General features: G+C 39.6%; 1 protein-coding gene across 1 annotated transcript in view; it reads right to left on the bottom strand.

Annotated features, from left to right (window-relative positions):
* Positions 1–17210, bottom strand: part of LOC140197683 (E3 ubiquitin-protein ligase UHRF1-like) — a 148431-nt gene that overhangs the window by 34940 nt on the left and 96281 nt on the right. Inside the window, exon 4 of the mRNA XM_072257993.1 lies at positions 11843–12061. Coding sequence (XP_072114094.1) covers positions 11843–12061 — 219 coding nt within the window. The remainder of the gene's footprint in view (positions 1–11842; positions 12062–17210) is intronic.

Here is a 17210-nt window from a genome sequence, read left to right as displayed (position 1 = left end):
TGTTTTATAAACTGTCCCCAAATTGTACTGTCCAGGAAATGTCAAGTGCATTCAATAGATACATCCTGCAAGGTATTTTCAACAAATTGATCAGAGCAGTCTCTGTGAAAACTGAAGCCTAGGTCCATGTACCTTAACTAAAACTCGTCTCCAACAAGATAGCTGCTTTGGGAAATGTATTTATACCTGAACTCTAGACCTTTTGCTATGCCTTATCTCTACCTACATTAAGTTGCTTTCAAGTTTACTGTTTTTTATATTTTTATATTTTCTCTATCAAATGACCACAGGTAAGCTTCAGATCATGGGAGCGTAGTGGTTAGGACGACACTATTACAATGCAGGGTGTCGGAGTTCAGTGGTCATTTCCAGCATGCTCTGTAAGAAAGTTTGTGCGTTCTGCTCACAAACGTGTATTCTTTCTGGGTACTCCAGCTTCTTCCCATAGTCCAAAGACATACTGGCTAGTAGTTTAATTGGTCATTGTAAATTGTTCTGTGATTAGGCTAGGGGAGGGGGGAGAAGGGGGGAGGGGAAGTAGGGAGAGGGGAGGGGGGAAGTAGGGAGAGGGGGAAACAGTTCAAATACAGGGAGTAGCGAATAAGAGGAGAGAAAGGCTGTCACACGCAGACACCTTCCTTTGGTAGCAGTGAGCAAGAGGCTGGTAGACAGCGCTGAAGACCTGCTCACCTTTTGCACTCCTCTCGATAATTTCAGTCTTCCTTGGCGCTTTAAACAGTGAGAAATGGAGCCAATCATGGACTCGCACCCCATCTCCAGGCCTCTTGGCCTCAAGGCCGCACGCTTCACTTGAAGCCTCATGGAACACCCTTGGAGACAGCAGAGCACCAGATCGCTCAATCAGCCCGAAAACATACCACCAAAATGTACATCACAGGCTCCAACAGTAGCAGAACCACATGAGAAAGAAAAAGACGTAGAAGTGAATGTAGTTGTTCTGTGAACTGTCAGGAGGTTATCACCCTTGGTCGCATGGTTCGCTGGCGCCATTTTCTTCTGGTCACTTTTGATCTTGAAGGACCAGTAATAATAATTTCATAGCAAACAATGAAAATTCTTTTCTACTGTGCCCCCTTTACAACAACTTGGCAAGGAGCACCTCTAACAAACCACAATGATATTTTTCTATTCACTATCAGCCAAATTTCTGGCTAAATACCAGATGTGTAGGACATTACACAAACACATTTTCACTTTATACCTATCTATTTCACATTAAAACCCCCACTAGCTTTCAGTTCATCAACTGCACTCAAAGCAAGTCTAAGATACAAAAGAACAATGTGCCAACAAAACCTGTTAGCTTGCCATATGTTTATAAAACAACCTGAAAGTATCAAACTTCACCTTTGTGCCTGTTAGTCACTGAGCTGCAACTGCCATTTGGAGGAGGAAGAAAAGGCAAGCACAATTTCTAACACGGTTCCTGAAACATTAATGCCCGTGAAGAGCAATTTACATTGATGATCACGTTATGTATTCCCCCTTTCATTCGGACTGCCACTGATTTTTCATCCATGAATTAAGCCATGGAATTTGAGATGTGGAGCAAGAATTGTTTCATTTTGAAAAGGCACAATTTATTTCTTTCATCCAATTTCATTCAGGGAGCCAAACCAACATTGATAAAATGTAATCATGACTTTGTTAATAGAATCCTTATACTTACTTCAACTGAAAGCATGTTACAGATAAGTAATGTATTCATCAAGGTAAAGAAGGTGCTTTTTAAAAATGGTGCTTTTTTAAAATCCGCAGTGAATGTAAGAACATAAGAAATAGAAGCAGGAGTAGACCATCTGGTCTGCCAGGCCTGCATCGCTATTCAGCAAGTTCGTGGCTGATATGGCCATGGGCTCAGCTCCACCTGCCTGTCTCTTCCCCATAACCCTTATTTGCTCTGCTATGCAAAACGCTATCTGTTATAAATATATTTAATGAGGTAGCCTCTGCTGCTTCCCTAGAATTCCACAGACTTGCTACTCTCTAGGAAAAGCAGTTTCTGCTCATCTCCATCCAAAATTTATTCCTCCAATCTTGAGGCTATGCCCTCTAGTTCTAGTCTTGTTTACTAGTGGAAGCAGCTTTTCCTCCTTTATCTTTATTTATCCCGTTCAAAATTATATGTTTCTATAAGATCCCCTCTCATTCTTCTGAATTCCAGCAAATATAGCCCAAGACAACTCTTAGTTAACTCTTCCATCTCCAGAATCAACCTGGTGAACCTCCTCTGCACTGCCTCCTCAAACAAGGAGACCAGAGATGCATGCAGTACAGCAGATACAGCATGACCAGATGCAGCATAACCTCCCTCTAGCAATGATGGCCAGCCTTCCACTTGCCTTCTTGATAACCTATTACACCTGCAAACCAACTTTTGCGATTCAGGCACAAGACCCCTGTCCCTCTGCACAAATTTAATAATAATCTGACCTTAAACTTGTCCTTCCAAATCTCACATTTACCAACATTGTACTACATCTGCCAGACCTTGCCCACTCACTTAACCTATCTATATACCTCTCTACAGATACTCCACATCCTCTGTGCAATTTGTTTCTCCACTCCACTTAGCGTCATCAGCAAGCCTAGACAACTTAAGATCCTTCTTCAAAATCATTAATATACATTGTGAACAGTTATGGGCATTAGCACCAACACCTTGCCACACTCCATTTCATCACCGACTGCCAACCAGAGAAACACCCCCTTATCCCAGCTTTCTGACTTCTATTGGTTAACCAATCCTCTATCCATACTAAGACATTATCCCCAACTCCATGCATCAGTATGTTATGGTTTGGTCTTTTCGGCATCACCAAGTATGCAACAACCACCTGTTCACTCTATCCACTGCCACCATTACATATATCCTCAAAGAACTCTTTCAGTATCCTGGCTTGCATCCTATCAGGACCAGGGGACCTATCTACCTTTAGCCTCATTAGTTTGCCCCTCAATTCCTCTTTAGTGATAACTTTGCCGAGGTCCTCACCTTGCATTACATCTATAAATATTGTTTTGGAGATCAACACCAAGAAAGGAGACATTCAAGACAAGAATAATGTTACACCAGGGTTGGTCTAGTAGATGGGAAAACAAGTAAACATTTGAGAAATACTTAGAATGCTTAAAGATACCAAAGCAGCTTGAAAAGTAAATGTGTTCATATCTGTAACATATGAAAGCACTGAAATATCCAAAACAACGCAGATTTAGAGATAAGTTATTAGTCACACTGTTTTCATCTTTACTGCGGAAATCAAACAAAACTGCCTTTACTGTATAACAGAGTTGCTGGAACCCCCAAGGAGTAAAGTAATGTACATTCTTAACTTAAAAAGAAAAATCTTGTAGGTCAAGGACTTGAAAGGCAGATTTTATAAAAGTAACTACTGGGTGTTTACCACAGAAACATTCCTAGCAAGAGTAAGAGACGCAGTATTATGGTCTTGTAAGGAAAACCATCCGTCCCTATTCTAAATGGTTATGCAGGTTCACACTCAGTGATCTCAGAAATACAGACCTTGAGGAATATTTATGTTTCTTCATATGATTTTTGCTGGTGTTTCAGAACTCCTGTATGTGTACCAGAAGGATTTTCTTTGGCCCCTATACTAAGTTCAAACCAAGTTGTGAAACAAAACTGTGTCAACAAATGAAAGGATATCTCGGACAGTCTGGAGGATGAAATGATGAAAGGATGTCACGGACAGTCTGGAGGATGAGTCAACCTCACAGTATGACTGTCTCTATCAGCAAATCCCTTTTAACTCAGATTATGTACTCATAAAGCTGATACATGATTCAGGTTGAATAGATTAAGGCAACCATTACAAAGAAATCAAACTTTCATTTGGTAATTGAATGAACATTGGCTTCAAGTCAGAAATTTTTTTTTTACTTGAAAGCTATGCGTCAAAACAATCGTCTTTTTAATCATCTAAACCGAATTACGTAGAAATAAACCACTAACAGAACTCCACAACTTAAGTGGCAGAATTACCAATTACTCAGGCATAGTGCGCAGCCAGACACTGATTGTGAATTGAGTACGAAATATCTACATAAGCTGTAAGATTTACAGTTTCACCAGCTTGGAATTCCTTTTAGCCAGCAAGTATTTTTTCTTTGAAGTTCACATTTGAAAGTTATCAACTGGTTATAAATTTCCTGAGAACAGGAGAAACAGGCATGGACAATAGGCTGTTTGATTTGACACTGCTCCATGGTAACTTACTCACCAATTAAAGTTCAAAGCTAGATTAGTCATCTGTGACAAATATGCCAATCCAATGTACAGTATTGTGCAAAAGTCTTAGGCACATAGATATAGCTGAAGTGCTTAAGACTTCCGCAATTTTATGTATTGCACTGTACAGCTGCCGCAAAAAAAAACAAATTTCATGACGTGAGTGATGATAAACCTGATTCTCATTTGGGTCTCTATTGTGGACTGAGAGTAGGAAGGGGACAGAGAGAGGGGAATCATGGTTGGGAAAAGGGAAAGGGACAGAGGAGGGGCTGGGTAGTACCAGAGACATTCTGTAATGATCAACAAACCAAATGTTTGGAATCAAGTGACCTTGCCTGACATGTCTGCACCCATGCTACTCCCCGCCCCTAGCACTCTGCCACCTGCCCCACACTCCTTCCACAGCACTCCACCCTCACCATTCCCAACCTCCCATGCTCCTGCCAGATTTACAAACTCACTCTCCATTCCATGTTGACAAATACAATACTGTGCAAGTCTTAGACAAAATACATATATATATATACATACACACACCCCTCTAATACTTTTTGCACACTTTTGTACAGAGCAGACAGATCTGCAGAACTCCAAACTAGCAGCACTGACAGGTCGTGCAAGGCTCAATAATACAACCAAGGATAGGTCTTTCCCTTAGGAATCATCATCAAGCCCAATCCTATTCACATCTAGCAATGTAAATGCACATTTGCAGGTAAAACCAAGGACCACAATGATGAGCAACACACACAAAATGCTGGAGGAACTCAAACATGAAGACATCTGCAGATGCTGGAAATCCAAGCAACAAGCACAAAATGCTGGAGGAACTCAGAGGGTCAGGAAGTATCTGTGGAAATGAATAAACAGTCAACACTTCAGTGAAAACTCTTCATCAGGACTGCAAAGGAAGGGGAAAAGATGCCAGAATTAGAAGGTGGGGGAGGGGAAGGAGTACAAGCCAGCAGGTGATAGGTGAAGCCATTCAGGACTGACGAAGGGTCTCGGCCTGAAACGTCGACTGCACCTCTTCCTACAGATGCTGCCTGGCCTGCTGCGTTCACCAGCAACTTTGATGTGTGTTGCTTGAATTTCCAGCATCTGCAGAATTCCTGTTGTTTGCAATGGAAAATCATGCTTGATTCCTGTTTATAGGCATTCCGTTCTCCATAGATCATATAAATGTTCCACTTAAGTGACAAAGGAAGTGGTTGAGAAATTGGTGAGCACCATGGTCAGTATGGACAAGTTGGATCTGTAATGTTTCCATCAATTACTCTAAGACTCTAACTAGAACATGGTAACTAACACATCCATACTCCATTGCTAGTTACATTACAGATCCAAGCTTTTTTGAAACAGGCACTGGATAACCTCCTTTCTGGAGTACACCTTCTCCATTCTCACCCCTTGCATTATTCAATTGCTCCTACCCTCCACCTCATCCCAGGTCTGTCCTTGCTTCCTTAGCTTAGCAGCTACTCAAAACCCATTTATCTCTGGTTCCCTTTTCAGACTGAAAGACAAACTGAGTTTCTCCCTCCACAGATGCTGCCTGATTCACATTTCCACCATTTTCCAATTCCACCGAGTTTCATCAGCTCGTGCAGAATTTAGGTTTAGGATGAGAGGAGAAAGATTTAAAGAGGACCAAACAGGAGGCACCCTTTTCTATGTCGAGGGTGGAAGGTGTATGCACCTCTGTGTTGCCACAGCAAGTGATAGAGGCGGGTATATTTATGTTTAAAGGACATTCAGAATTGTACGTGGATAGAAAAAGTTTAGAAATCAAATGCAGGGAAACCAGACCTGCTCAGGTAGGCAACTTGGCTGGTATGGTTGAGTTAAACTGAAGGCCTGCTTCCATCATATATAGCTGTTACGACTCTATAACTGTGCTGAATACAGTTTCTGCTGCAGTCTTTTAATGCCATGAACCTTAACTTCAGATAGAAACTCTTCTAGCCAAAAACAACCAACTTTATTGGCCATCTAAAATTTAATTCAACAGAAGGCACAGCAGAATTCTAAATAACCATACATAAAAAAGGTAACTTGTTTCAGAGTAGTTCATGTGTACCTCGCTGGGTTTTTTTAATTCATTTCAATTCTGACCTGCTGAACTGTTGACCTGAAACACTGACGCCCATTTCCTTCACGAATGCTACCTGCAGGATTTCTGCGTATTGCTCCAGATTTCCAGCACTTGCTATGTTTCAATTCTGATCAGAATGGTTTCTCTTTCCACGGAGTATGCTCTACCTATTGAGGGCATTAAGCCTTTAACATTTTTTTAAAAATTTCCTATTACTAACAATTGCATTTTTATTTATTTCTATTCTCTTAAGATAATCTTTCACCATATTCCACTTTTAAATTTATTTAAAATGTTTTATATTTAACAGCTGTAAAATCAGATCATGTGAGAAATTAGGAAATAATAATGGGGCCTTCCATTTTAACAAATAGGTTCCCTTTTGCCGGGCAGATTGTGATAAAAATGAGTGAACTGTTCCCCCCCTCCACAAAAATAAAATCTCTTTAAAATAAAACTGCCCTCATTTTAGATTATTAGGACACGCAGTCCTCTTTTATTGTCATTTAGTAATGCATGCATTAAGAAATGATACAATGTTCCTCCAGAATGATATCACAGAAATACAAGACAAACCAAGACAAAAAAAAACCTGACAAAAACCACATAATCATAACATATAGTTACAACAGTGCAAATCAATACCGTAATTTGATAAAGAACAGACCATGGGCACGGTAAAAAAAAGTCTCAAAGTCTCTCGAAAGTCACATCATCTCACGCAAACGGTAGAAGGAAGAGAAACCCTTTTCCTGCCGTGAGCTTCCAGCGCTGCAAACTTGCCGATGCAGCACCCTGGAAGCACCCGACCACAGCCAACTCGAGTCCGTCCGAAAACTTTGAGCCTCCGACACCGAGCACCACCTCTGCCAAGCGCTTCGACCCCAGCCCCGGCAACAAGCAATAGGCAAAGCCAAGGATTTGGGGCCTTCCCTTCCGGAGATTCTCGATCAAACAGCAGCAGTGGCAGCGAAGCAGGCATTTCAGAAGCTTCTCCAGGTGTTCCTCCGTGCTTCTCACGTCTGTCTCCATCAAATCAGGATTGTGCAGGGTACCTACTTACAAATACGATATCATTTCGGAGTGGCCGTGTGCGCTGCATCGCACTGCCATCTTCTCCTCTCCTCGCAAGTTGCAAATGGTTTAATACGCAAAAATGCTTATTCTGACAGTCATCAATTATGAACAGACTATACAAGGTACTCATCTTAATATCATTGACAAGCCAGCCTCTCCAAATTAATCAAAAAAAAACTTTGTTTCTGAAGAGAAAGAATCAATAGTGAATTGCAAACATACTTGAGAAAGAAACACTTATTTTTTACAGCCAGAGAGATTCAGACATTTGTTACCTTTCCAACTAAAGGGGGACCACAAAACCACACAGAACAACATCTCTGAAAATGATCTATGTCGCCATGAAACATTTAGGCAAAACATCAAGAATGTGACACTCTGGCACTTGTAACAAACGCACTTGGCTCAGTGCAGGGAAGGGGCCTGTTGAAAAGTTACAGCACTATTTTTGGAGTGGAAGATAAACCTGTTGTCATTGTTTTATGCCATTATTAGCAGGCTTTCAATCCAGGTACAAGGGAAAAAATGTAAACTGCACGAATAATAGTGTTCAGAAATACTACATTGCAAAAATTACTTTAAAAGAAAGCATGCACCTTAAGGCAACAAAAAAAATGGCAAAGTAAGGCAGAAATAATTTAAAATGTATGTGTCAATTAAATGATCTTTGATTACTCCATCTTCTTCCCCCAAGCCATCCTTACCTTCCACAGGAAGACAGCACAAGAACACAAAAGAAACAAGGACATGGAATCTAAATACGCACCATTTGGATAGATTTGAAAACCACTTGAATTTACTCTCATGAATGCGACACTGTATGTTGCTTGGGTTGAAAGGCCAATGCCCTCTTTCCTCCTTTACACTATTTCTAGTTTTCATTCACTGGACAAAACACCATCTTTCTACTTGTCCATCAAATTGTCAGATTACAAAACAAATAAATAAAGAAAACACCAATTAGCCTTAAAGTCAAAATAAAGCAAAAAAATGTCTACGCATCAAATTTACATTTGAGCCTAAATCTCAATTACACCACAGTTATTGGCATAGTTTAACCAACGATTCAGTCAGTTGATCTACTTTCCTTAAACATACATGGCCACGTATGTGTCAAACTGAATTCTGACATTTCTTCCACTGACCTTCTGCTAATGTGGAACATTTATACAGAATGGAAACTATGCACAACGGTATCTCATTGCCTTTGTGGGGTAAAATAAGCTCAGCACAGAAAAATGTACCAAATTCATAAACTGTTCTACTTTTAGAGAAAAATATGCATTTTTTAGTTCAATAGAACTATGTAATTTAGTTACCTTAAGTGATTTTTTTTTAAAAGTAAAGACATCATATTTAGGTTTTATAAAGTTAAGATTAAGTTAGCAGTGCAGTTAAAAAAGATGAGTTGGTTCCAAAAATGAGGACTATAGCCCATTTTATGCAGAAGATGTAACTCTAGATTTGAAGAACTATCGTCAAGCTTGTATGCTATAAATGGTGCCCATCTACAATAATATTCACATTAACACCTGATAAAACCAGCTGCAAAACAATTCACATCAGTCTTGCATCAAGCTTTTATTTGCATTATGCCACAGAAAATAAAATTAAAACTATGCTGCATACGCTCGTCAGATACAACCCAGCTTCTAAAAATAGAGGGATTACCTGTAATTGAAAACACAGCTGACAGAAATCTAAAATAAAAAAGAGCTAATGCTGGAAACTTCATCACAGGCCTCAACCTTAAAAGGTAAAAATGTTTCTCTTTCCACAGATGCCACCTGACCTGCTGAGTATTTTTATGTGTTTTGTCAGAATTTACCCTTATTAAGGTTGTCTCAAAACTAGGCTAAAACAAATGGCTTTGCATGATTACCAGGTGTTACTTCTGATTTACACATCACTTCCAGACGATTCAATGGATTGGTTACCATAATTTTTAATGTATTACATGTTGAAATGCTTGCGCTTTTACAACTGTGTGTGCACTCCAAATAAAGGATTATAAGTGGAACTGCTTAATATCCCTGCAGAAGTACTGACAACGTAACTTCACATCATTGGGAATGAGTAAGATTGGAAAAGTTACTTGATGGAATGGTGGTCACTATTTATAATAAGCGATTTGTATTTTGGAACCAAACATCAGACTGGTAGTGCCTTTGTTAATCCTAAGGAAGACTGTAACAAAAATCAAGCAACAAAAGAACTTGCAGAAAACTGTTATTAATTACTCATGGATTCCAAAACAAGTGCCAAATAATACACCAATTGGCCACTCGTTCCTTCGACCTGCCATCAGGCGCTTCCCAGGATTCTCCACGGAGGCTAACAAACTCCAGAACATTGCAAATTTCCTTCCCAGCATCACAAATAGGACTTCCTGAGTCATGATCTTGACCTCATCAGTCTCCATGTTCAAAGACTAAACTCACATGCACGTGCTTCTATCACATCTTCCTGTTACCCTAATATTATGAACGAACATACAGTTTAAGACACTCAGCCGCACTGCCCTCTTGTTATCCTTGGCAACCACAGGAGTTGCAACAAATGTTCTTTTACCACCTCCTTTCTTAATGGTTCATGGTGCAAAACTCACTTCCCAAAGAGAAACAGCAAATTTCCTTGTCTTTCATTAAAATTAACACGATCAATTCACTGCCCTCAGTGAGGTCTAACCCACACTGCAGAAACCACCTCTAAAATGGGAAGCTTCTTCACAAAGCATCTCTGTACAATCCATAAAATTGACACAAAGCTTCCTGTGGGATACTCTTGGAACTTTTTGTTCCACTGTCACTGAATTTCCTTAATCGCCTACACTGTGCCTTGTAAACAGAAAACAGTATCAAATTTAAAATATATTTATTACAGATTTCCAGACTCAACATTAACTAAAACTACATGGCTCCCTGGTATGAATCTTGTCTACTTATGGAAAACTGACTTCACACAAATTCTTCCTTACAGCTCTGAAGTATTTTTCAAACCAGTAATAATAATATTAATGTTTCATTGCATTCAATAACAACTGGATACAGCATATATTCCATTAGTTTAATTATGGGGAGCATTAGGGTCATTATTGGATGAAGGAATTAAATCAAGTATATGTAAACTAATCCTCCAAGAGGACCACAATTGGTTTGGAGGTTTGTGTGCCTCAATGATCCGGAGAGCTATGTCGGCTGAAATCAGGGTTTTATGCTTTGGCTCTTGGTGGGGTCACCCATGCCAAACAGGTCAAAGGGCAGAGACCAGACTTAAAATGATCCACGGTCCTCCAGGTTCGGGGGATCAACTCAGTGCTAACAACCTTGACTGGTCAAACAAAATTGTTATAGAAACAGCAAGGAAGAATCCTTCTGCAGCTGAGTGCGATGGCAAACCTGAGTCTCCACCCGGGACTTGCATGACTAACAGTAGTGAAAAATCGAGAGGAAGCTACTGACATGATGAAGGAAGTCCTGAATACCACCAGAGATGGAGGACCTTCGTTGCTGCCCTAGGTGCCAGCAGCGTAACGGGCAGTAGGTACATAAACCAATATAACATGGGTTACTATAATCGGTTTACAGTTTACAGAACCTTTATGCAACCTGAAACTACCTGTATTTTGGATATGTTTCAATTTCAAATTTCCAGCTCCCACAGAATTTTGCTTTCTGTTATTGGTTAAAAATTGAACTAGTCTTTGTAAGCAGTCAGATGTTGCATATCAAGTGTTAACCTGCAAATGGAGTTGATCATTTATTACGCAGATCATTTAATTCAACTTGCACGTGACATATTAAAAAAACAATGAGTTGGAGGTAATTCTTCTTAGTTTTAACCACACTTTCCTCAAATTCTTCTTAGCAAATATCTCAACATGCTTCATCAATTAATTAAGACCTATTTTGTCCAGTTTCAATAAATATGTCATGTACATCTGCAAACAGATAGTTGGTTGAATCTGTAATAAACAATGGTTCATTGTCCATAGCTGCTGAAATCAAATGAACCATCAATCACAATGTTAAGTATAAACTGAAACGATACCTTGTACATTGAACAGATCTTTTAATAATCATTACTCTCCGTAATGTTATACCTGTTACTGCTGGATCAGTAATAACCTCACCAAATTAGGGTGAATAACTTTTAATTTTAAAAACAGGTCACAATTTTTCTTTCACAAACTAAACAGTAGGTTACCCCAGAATTAAAGCAGAAAAGTGATTTTTTACTATATTGTCATATTCTTAATTAATAAAAAAGCTTTATTGTACTCACATACATGATATCCTTGATATAACTTAGCAGACTTATGAAAGCACCAACGTTTTGCATCCACATTCACTGCACATGTAAACATTCTGCACTGGATGCCAATGAATGCTTACCCCAAAAGAATTTTAACAAAGATTTCTTTATTTGTCCTTGATGTCTCCTTCAAAGTGGTAATTTCTGCGTCAAACCAGAAACCACGTTCCTCTGGTAATTCTAAATTGTAATTCACCATCACAACTTGTCCTATTCGAAGCTCATTCCATTTCAAAATAGTCCTTGCTCTTGGCCGAACATTTTCCGCACACATTGTCACTATTCCATTTTCTGGATAACTGGAGACAGGAAACAGAAAAACAAAAATTAGCTAAAATACCAAATCAGCAATATAAAATGTTTAAACAAAAAGATTAGTTTATTCCTTGGAACAAATATATAAATAAACAACTAGTCCAAACATGTGCTTCAGTCGAAGTTACCCATGGTCTATGAAAACATTAGCAATGCAGTATTATATCTCAATGCTAGAATGTATTTAACCAAAACATAAGATGATGGAAGATCATGAAATAACACATCAACAAATGAGGATTAATTTCTTTACTATTCATCTGCACTCTTGAAAGTGAACCATTTTCAAAAATATGCAACCCAAATCAGAAACTCATGCAAAGGCACCTGTTGATTAGTTAATTTTAATCTATGCAAATCAATACGTATCCAGAAATATATTTTCAGGTTAGCAATCAAAAGATATCCATGTCATACAGAAATTTAAACTACATCAATCTCTATTAACTGTGTCATTTCAATGTCACAGGGAAAAATGGCATTGATCAAAATTATTTAACTATAAATGATGACTTGGACGACCACAATTCCAGTAAACCGGTCTTTGTGTCAACAGCTTTCATCTCAATTTTTTAGGGCTATGGAAGTAATTCAAAAAACTTAACATTACTTTCATATGATGAATTGTCAGCACTTTTGATACCAAACATGCAACAGACGGCGTGAAACAAAGCTCACACCATTTCTTGAAACAAATTAGTCTTGTGCAAGCTCTTTTCTCCAAATATTATTTGAAGGCAAACTCTTAAGAGGCCAAAACAAAACTTAGAATACTGGTGTTCCTCAGCTATCAATCCAAAAATAACTTTGTTTTCCTTTGTATTCATTTAAAAATGTTGCTGGACAAAACTATCCTTCCCTCAAATTGGCTCACACACATATTCTGATGTCTGGTAAAATTTAACAAGAATTGTATTGCAAACTTAAGAAATACCCTTTTTAAACAAACAAATCTTAAACATCTGATCTTGTAACTAATACAAGTACTCTGATGCTTGATTTGAAGAACACAGATCAGATAAAGAGTATTTTTGGCCGAGAAAAAAATATTTTTGATTATAAAATACTAGAAATCTAAAAGTTTTAGCAAAACCCATCAGGTCATCAAATGCAACTGGAGGGCTTGCTGAACACACCCTTGTTTGTATTCATTCAGCCAATGAGGACACTATATCATTGACATGCCTAATTGCAGGACCTTCTACATTACATGACCCTTTTAGAGCTGATCCAGTTATCAGGAAACATAACGACTGGTAAGTGAGTTATCATTACAGGGATTAGCACACACAGATATTAAAATAGAGAAAGGAATTACAAATATATTTGTCACAATTTTCCAAAATTCCGCAGATTCAGGAATTGCACTTTTGAATTTGAAAATGACTGATGCAATTCTTAATTCAGAAGGGTGGAGGAGGAAGTGGGCCAGTTTGTTTAACATTAACTGTGGAAGCTATTGAGATGAATACTTGAACAACATGCAAATGACAGAAAATAAGCAAAGAATTGTTGTGGGAAGCTCATAACTTAAGAATTTTGATTTTAAACATGGAGAACAAGTGAATCGAGAAATATAATCTCTAAAAATTTCTAGAATCAACATAGTAAGATACTGCATGTTTGTTTTAAACAAAATTGAAAGCAAATGGAATTAGAGATGACAGTATAAGTTTAGGTACATGGTGCACAACATACAGCCCGCAGCATGGGTCCACTTGCCATCACTGCAGCTCATGTGAGGCCATGCCTCACAGTCCTGCCATTGCTGAACCCCAGGCCAGGGCCAGGATCAGGATATGCAGGGAACATATGAGGCACAGTCTGTGCCCATGTGCGAGACCACATCCTGCTCCAGATCCAGGTGTACTTCAGCAGTGGCCACATCTTTGTCATTATGTATGTGTGCTCCTGATATGAACAGGTATGTTATAATGTAATACCAGATTTCTGACAGACACAGATCTAGCATGTTGAGGAGAAGCGTAGGTTAGGATCAGTAAGGAGGCAGCACTGTGGAATAGTAAAATATTTGTATCATGACTAAAAATACCACAGTTTATGCATGATCACCCACAAAATATAATGCACCACTAGTTTGGATGCTACATCACCCATTTCTAGTAGAATGCCACCCACTGAGCATGTATTCAAATATAAAATAATGCCCAGATTTTGGGAGAAACAGGCAGTATAGGAAATTAGGAATAAACATCAATCCTAAATGACAGAAAGGCAATTGAAATCTCACAAGGAATATTGAGATTCACAATCAGTATCTACGGAATTTGGAATTAAACAAAAATCTTCATAATTCAATGTAGAATACAAAGGAAGACAACAAATAGAATAATATATGATAAATGGACATGTAATTGGCAAAGGAATTTGAAAATAAATGTGAAACTTTCCAATGAGATTATGGTTTGAATCTGATGTCGGCAGTTTTCTGATGAGGAAACTGGAGATTAAAATGCACTTGAAATCAAACTGAGCACCAAGATTGCCCAGGCAGTCTTCAAGATGGGTGCCGAGAAAAAGGATCGAATTGGTGGCTAGAGATTCGAATTTGCAACAGATGTGTAGGCAGTGACAGTGGTCTTCCCTGTATTTCGTAGGAGGAAATTTATTAACTTCCTCCGATGGAATACAGATGGTGGTAGTTGAGGGGTAGTCTACAGATGAAACCTGTCTTGTTCTCAGAAGAAGGGGTTGAGCATAAACAAAAATAAGAGGTTGAGAAAGATCCTTGGACTCCAGTGTGAATCTAGGAAATAAAACAATGACAGTCAACTCATTGATTCTGACTCAACAGAAAAGAATCAAAGTAGAAACCCAAGAGGTGCCGTAAATCTTGAGTAAAACATGCGAAATACTTCCAGAACTCAGCAAGAAAAGGCAGCATCTATGAAGAGGGGAAAAAAAGTCAACGTTACAGGCCAGGACCATTCAAAAGGAAGGAGACAAAAGCCAGAAAGGATGATGAAGTTAGTGGTCAACAGTTTGATGAGAGCAGAACTGGTGAAACAAGAGTGGAATAACTGTGCTTGTTGAGAGAAGGATGGGAGATCTGACAAAAACAACAGAAACATACAAGTACAGAAACAATGGTGGGGACCAGAAGAGGGCAACAGCCCACAGTCAAATGACAGAGGAGAGACACAAGTTGATGGTGGGTTAACTTCAAGTAAGATTAAGGACTATTTGAGAACATGATATGTAATTAGTATTACTTGCACGAGTTGTTTCCCCGTACGTGGTAGACAAACATAACCTGAACAATTCTAAGAGAACTGTGGAAGCATCAGCATGCTTCGGATATTATGAGGCCACTCAAAACTGAAAGGCAAGGTTGTTGGAAATAGGATACTAGCTTACAAGGACAGAGACACAATGAGTATTTCGTTTCTCTGCCCCCCCCCCCACCTCAAGAGGGGCAACAAAAGGAGTTTTGAAGCAAGGATACACAACAGGTGGAGGTGTAAGAGTGACGAGTGAACAACACATGGTGAAACAAGAATGAACAAAATGAATTTGATGAGAGGATGGGAGATCTGAGAAAAACATACAAGTACAAAGAACTGTAGGAATTTCAGCCAAGTGGGACAGCATGAGAGAAGCCCCTGAAGCAAGTAAACCAGAGGTCTTCATCTCTTTTCACTTGCCAAAGTTAAGGCCAGAATTTGTGGGCTGACAGTTAATAGAAACATAGAAACACAGAAAATAGGTGCAGGAGTAGGCCATTCGGCCCTTCGAGCCTGCACCGCCATTTATTATGAGCATGGCTGATCATCCAACTCAGAACCCCGCCCCAGCCTTCCCTCCATACCCCCCTGACCCCCATAGCCACAAGGGCCATATCTAACTCCCTCTTAAATATAGCCAATGAACTGGCCTCAACTGTTTCCTGTGGCAGAGAATTCCACAGATTCACCACTCTCTGTGTGAAGTAGTTTTTCCTAATCTCGGTCCTAAAAGGCTTCCCCTCTATCCTCAAACTGTGGCCCCTCGTTCTGGACTTCCCCAACATCCGGAACAATCTTCCTGCATCGAGCCTGTCCAATCCCTTTAGGATCTGATACGTTTCAATCAGATCCCCCCTCAATCTTCTAAATTCCAACGAGTACAAGCCCAGTTCATCCAGTCTTTCATCATATAAAAGTCCTGCCATCCCAGGAATCAATCTGGTGAACCTTCTTTGTACTCCCTCTATGGCAAGGATGTCTTTCCTCAGATTAGGGGACCAAAACTGCACACAATACTCCAGGTGTGGTCTCACCAGGGCCTTGTACAACTGCAGTAGTACCTTCCTGCTCCTGTACTCGAATCCTCTCGCTATAAATGCCAGCATACCATTCGCCTTTTTCACCGCCTGCTGTACCTGCATGCCCACTTTCAATGACTGGTGTATAATGACACCCAGGTCTCGTTGCACCTCCCCTTTTCCTAATCGGCCACCATTCAGATAATAATCTGTTTTCCTATTTTTGCCACCAAAGTGGATAATTTCACATTTATCCACATTAAATTGCATCTGCCATCAATTTGCCCACTCACCCAACCTATCCAAGTCACCCTGCATCCTCTTAGCATCCTCCTCACAGCTAACACTGCCACCCAGCTTCGTGTCATCCGCAAACTTGGAGATGCTGCATTTAATTCCCTCATCCAAGTCATTAATATATATTGTAAACAACTGGGGTCCCAGCACTGAGCCTTGCGGTACCCCACTAGTCACCGCCTGCCATTCTGAAAAGGTCCCGTTTATTCCCACTCTTTGCTTCCTGTCTGCTAACCAACTCTCCACCCACACCAATACCTTACCCCCAATACTGTGTGCTTTAAGTTTGCACACTAATCTCCTGTGTGGGACCTTGTCAAAAGCCTTCTGAAAATCCAAATATACCACATCCACTGGTTCTCCCCTATCCACTCTACTAGTTACATCCTCAAAAAATTCTATGAGATTCGTCAGACATAATTTTCCTTTCACAAATCCATGCTGACTTTGTCCGATCATTTCACTGCTTTCCAAATGTGCTGTTATCACATCCTTGATAACTGACTCCAGCAGTTTCCCCACCACTGACGTTAGGCTAACCGGTCTATAATTCCCCGGTTTCTCTCTCCCTC

The sequence above is a fragment of the Mobula birostris genome, chromosome 5, assembly GCF_030028105.1.
Source record: "Mobula birostris isolate sMobBir1 chromosome 5, sMobBir1.hap1, whole genome shotgun sequence".
Classification (NCBI taxonomy): Eukaryota; Metazoa; Chordata; class Chondrichthyes; order Myliobatiformes; family Myliobatidae; genus Mobula; species Mobula birostris.
This window is presented reverse-complemented; position numbering and strand designations above follow the sequence as displayed.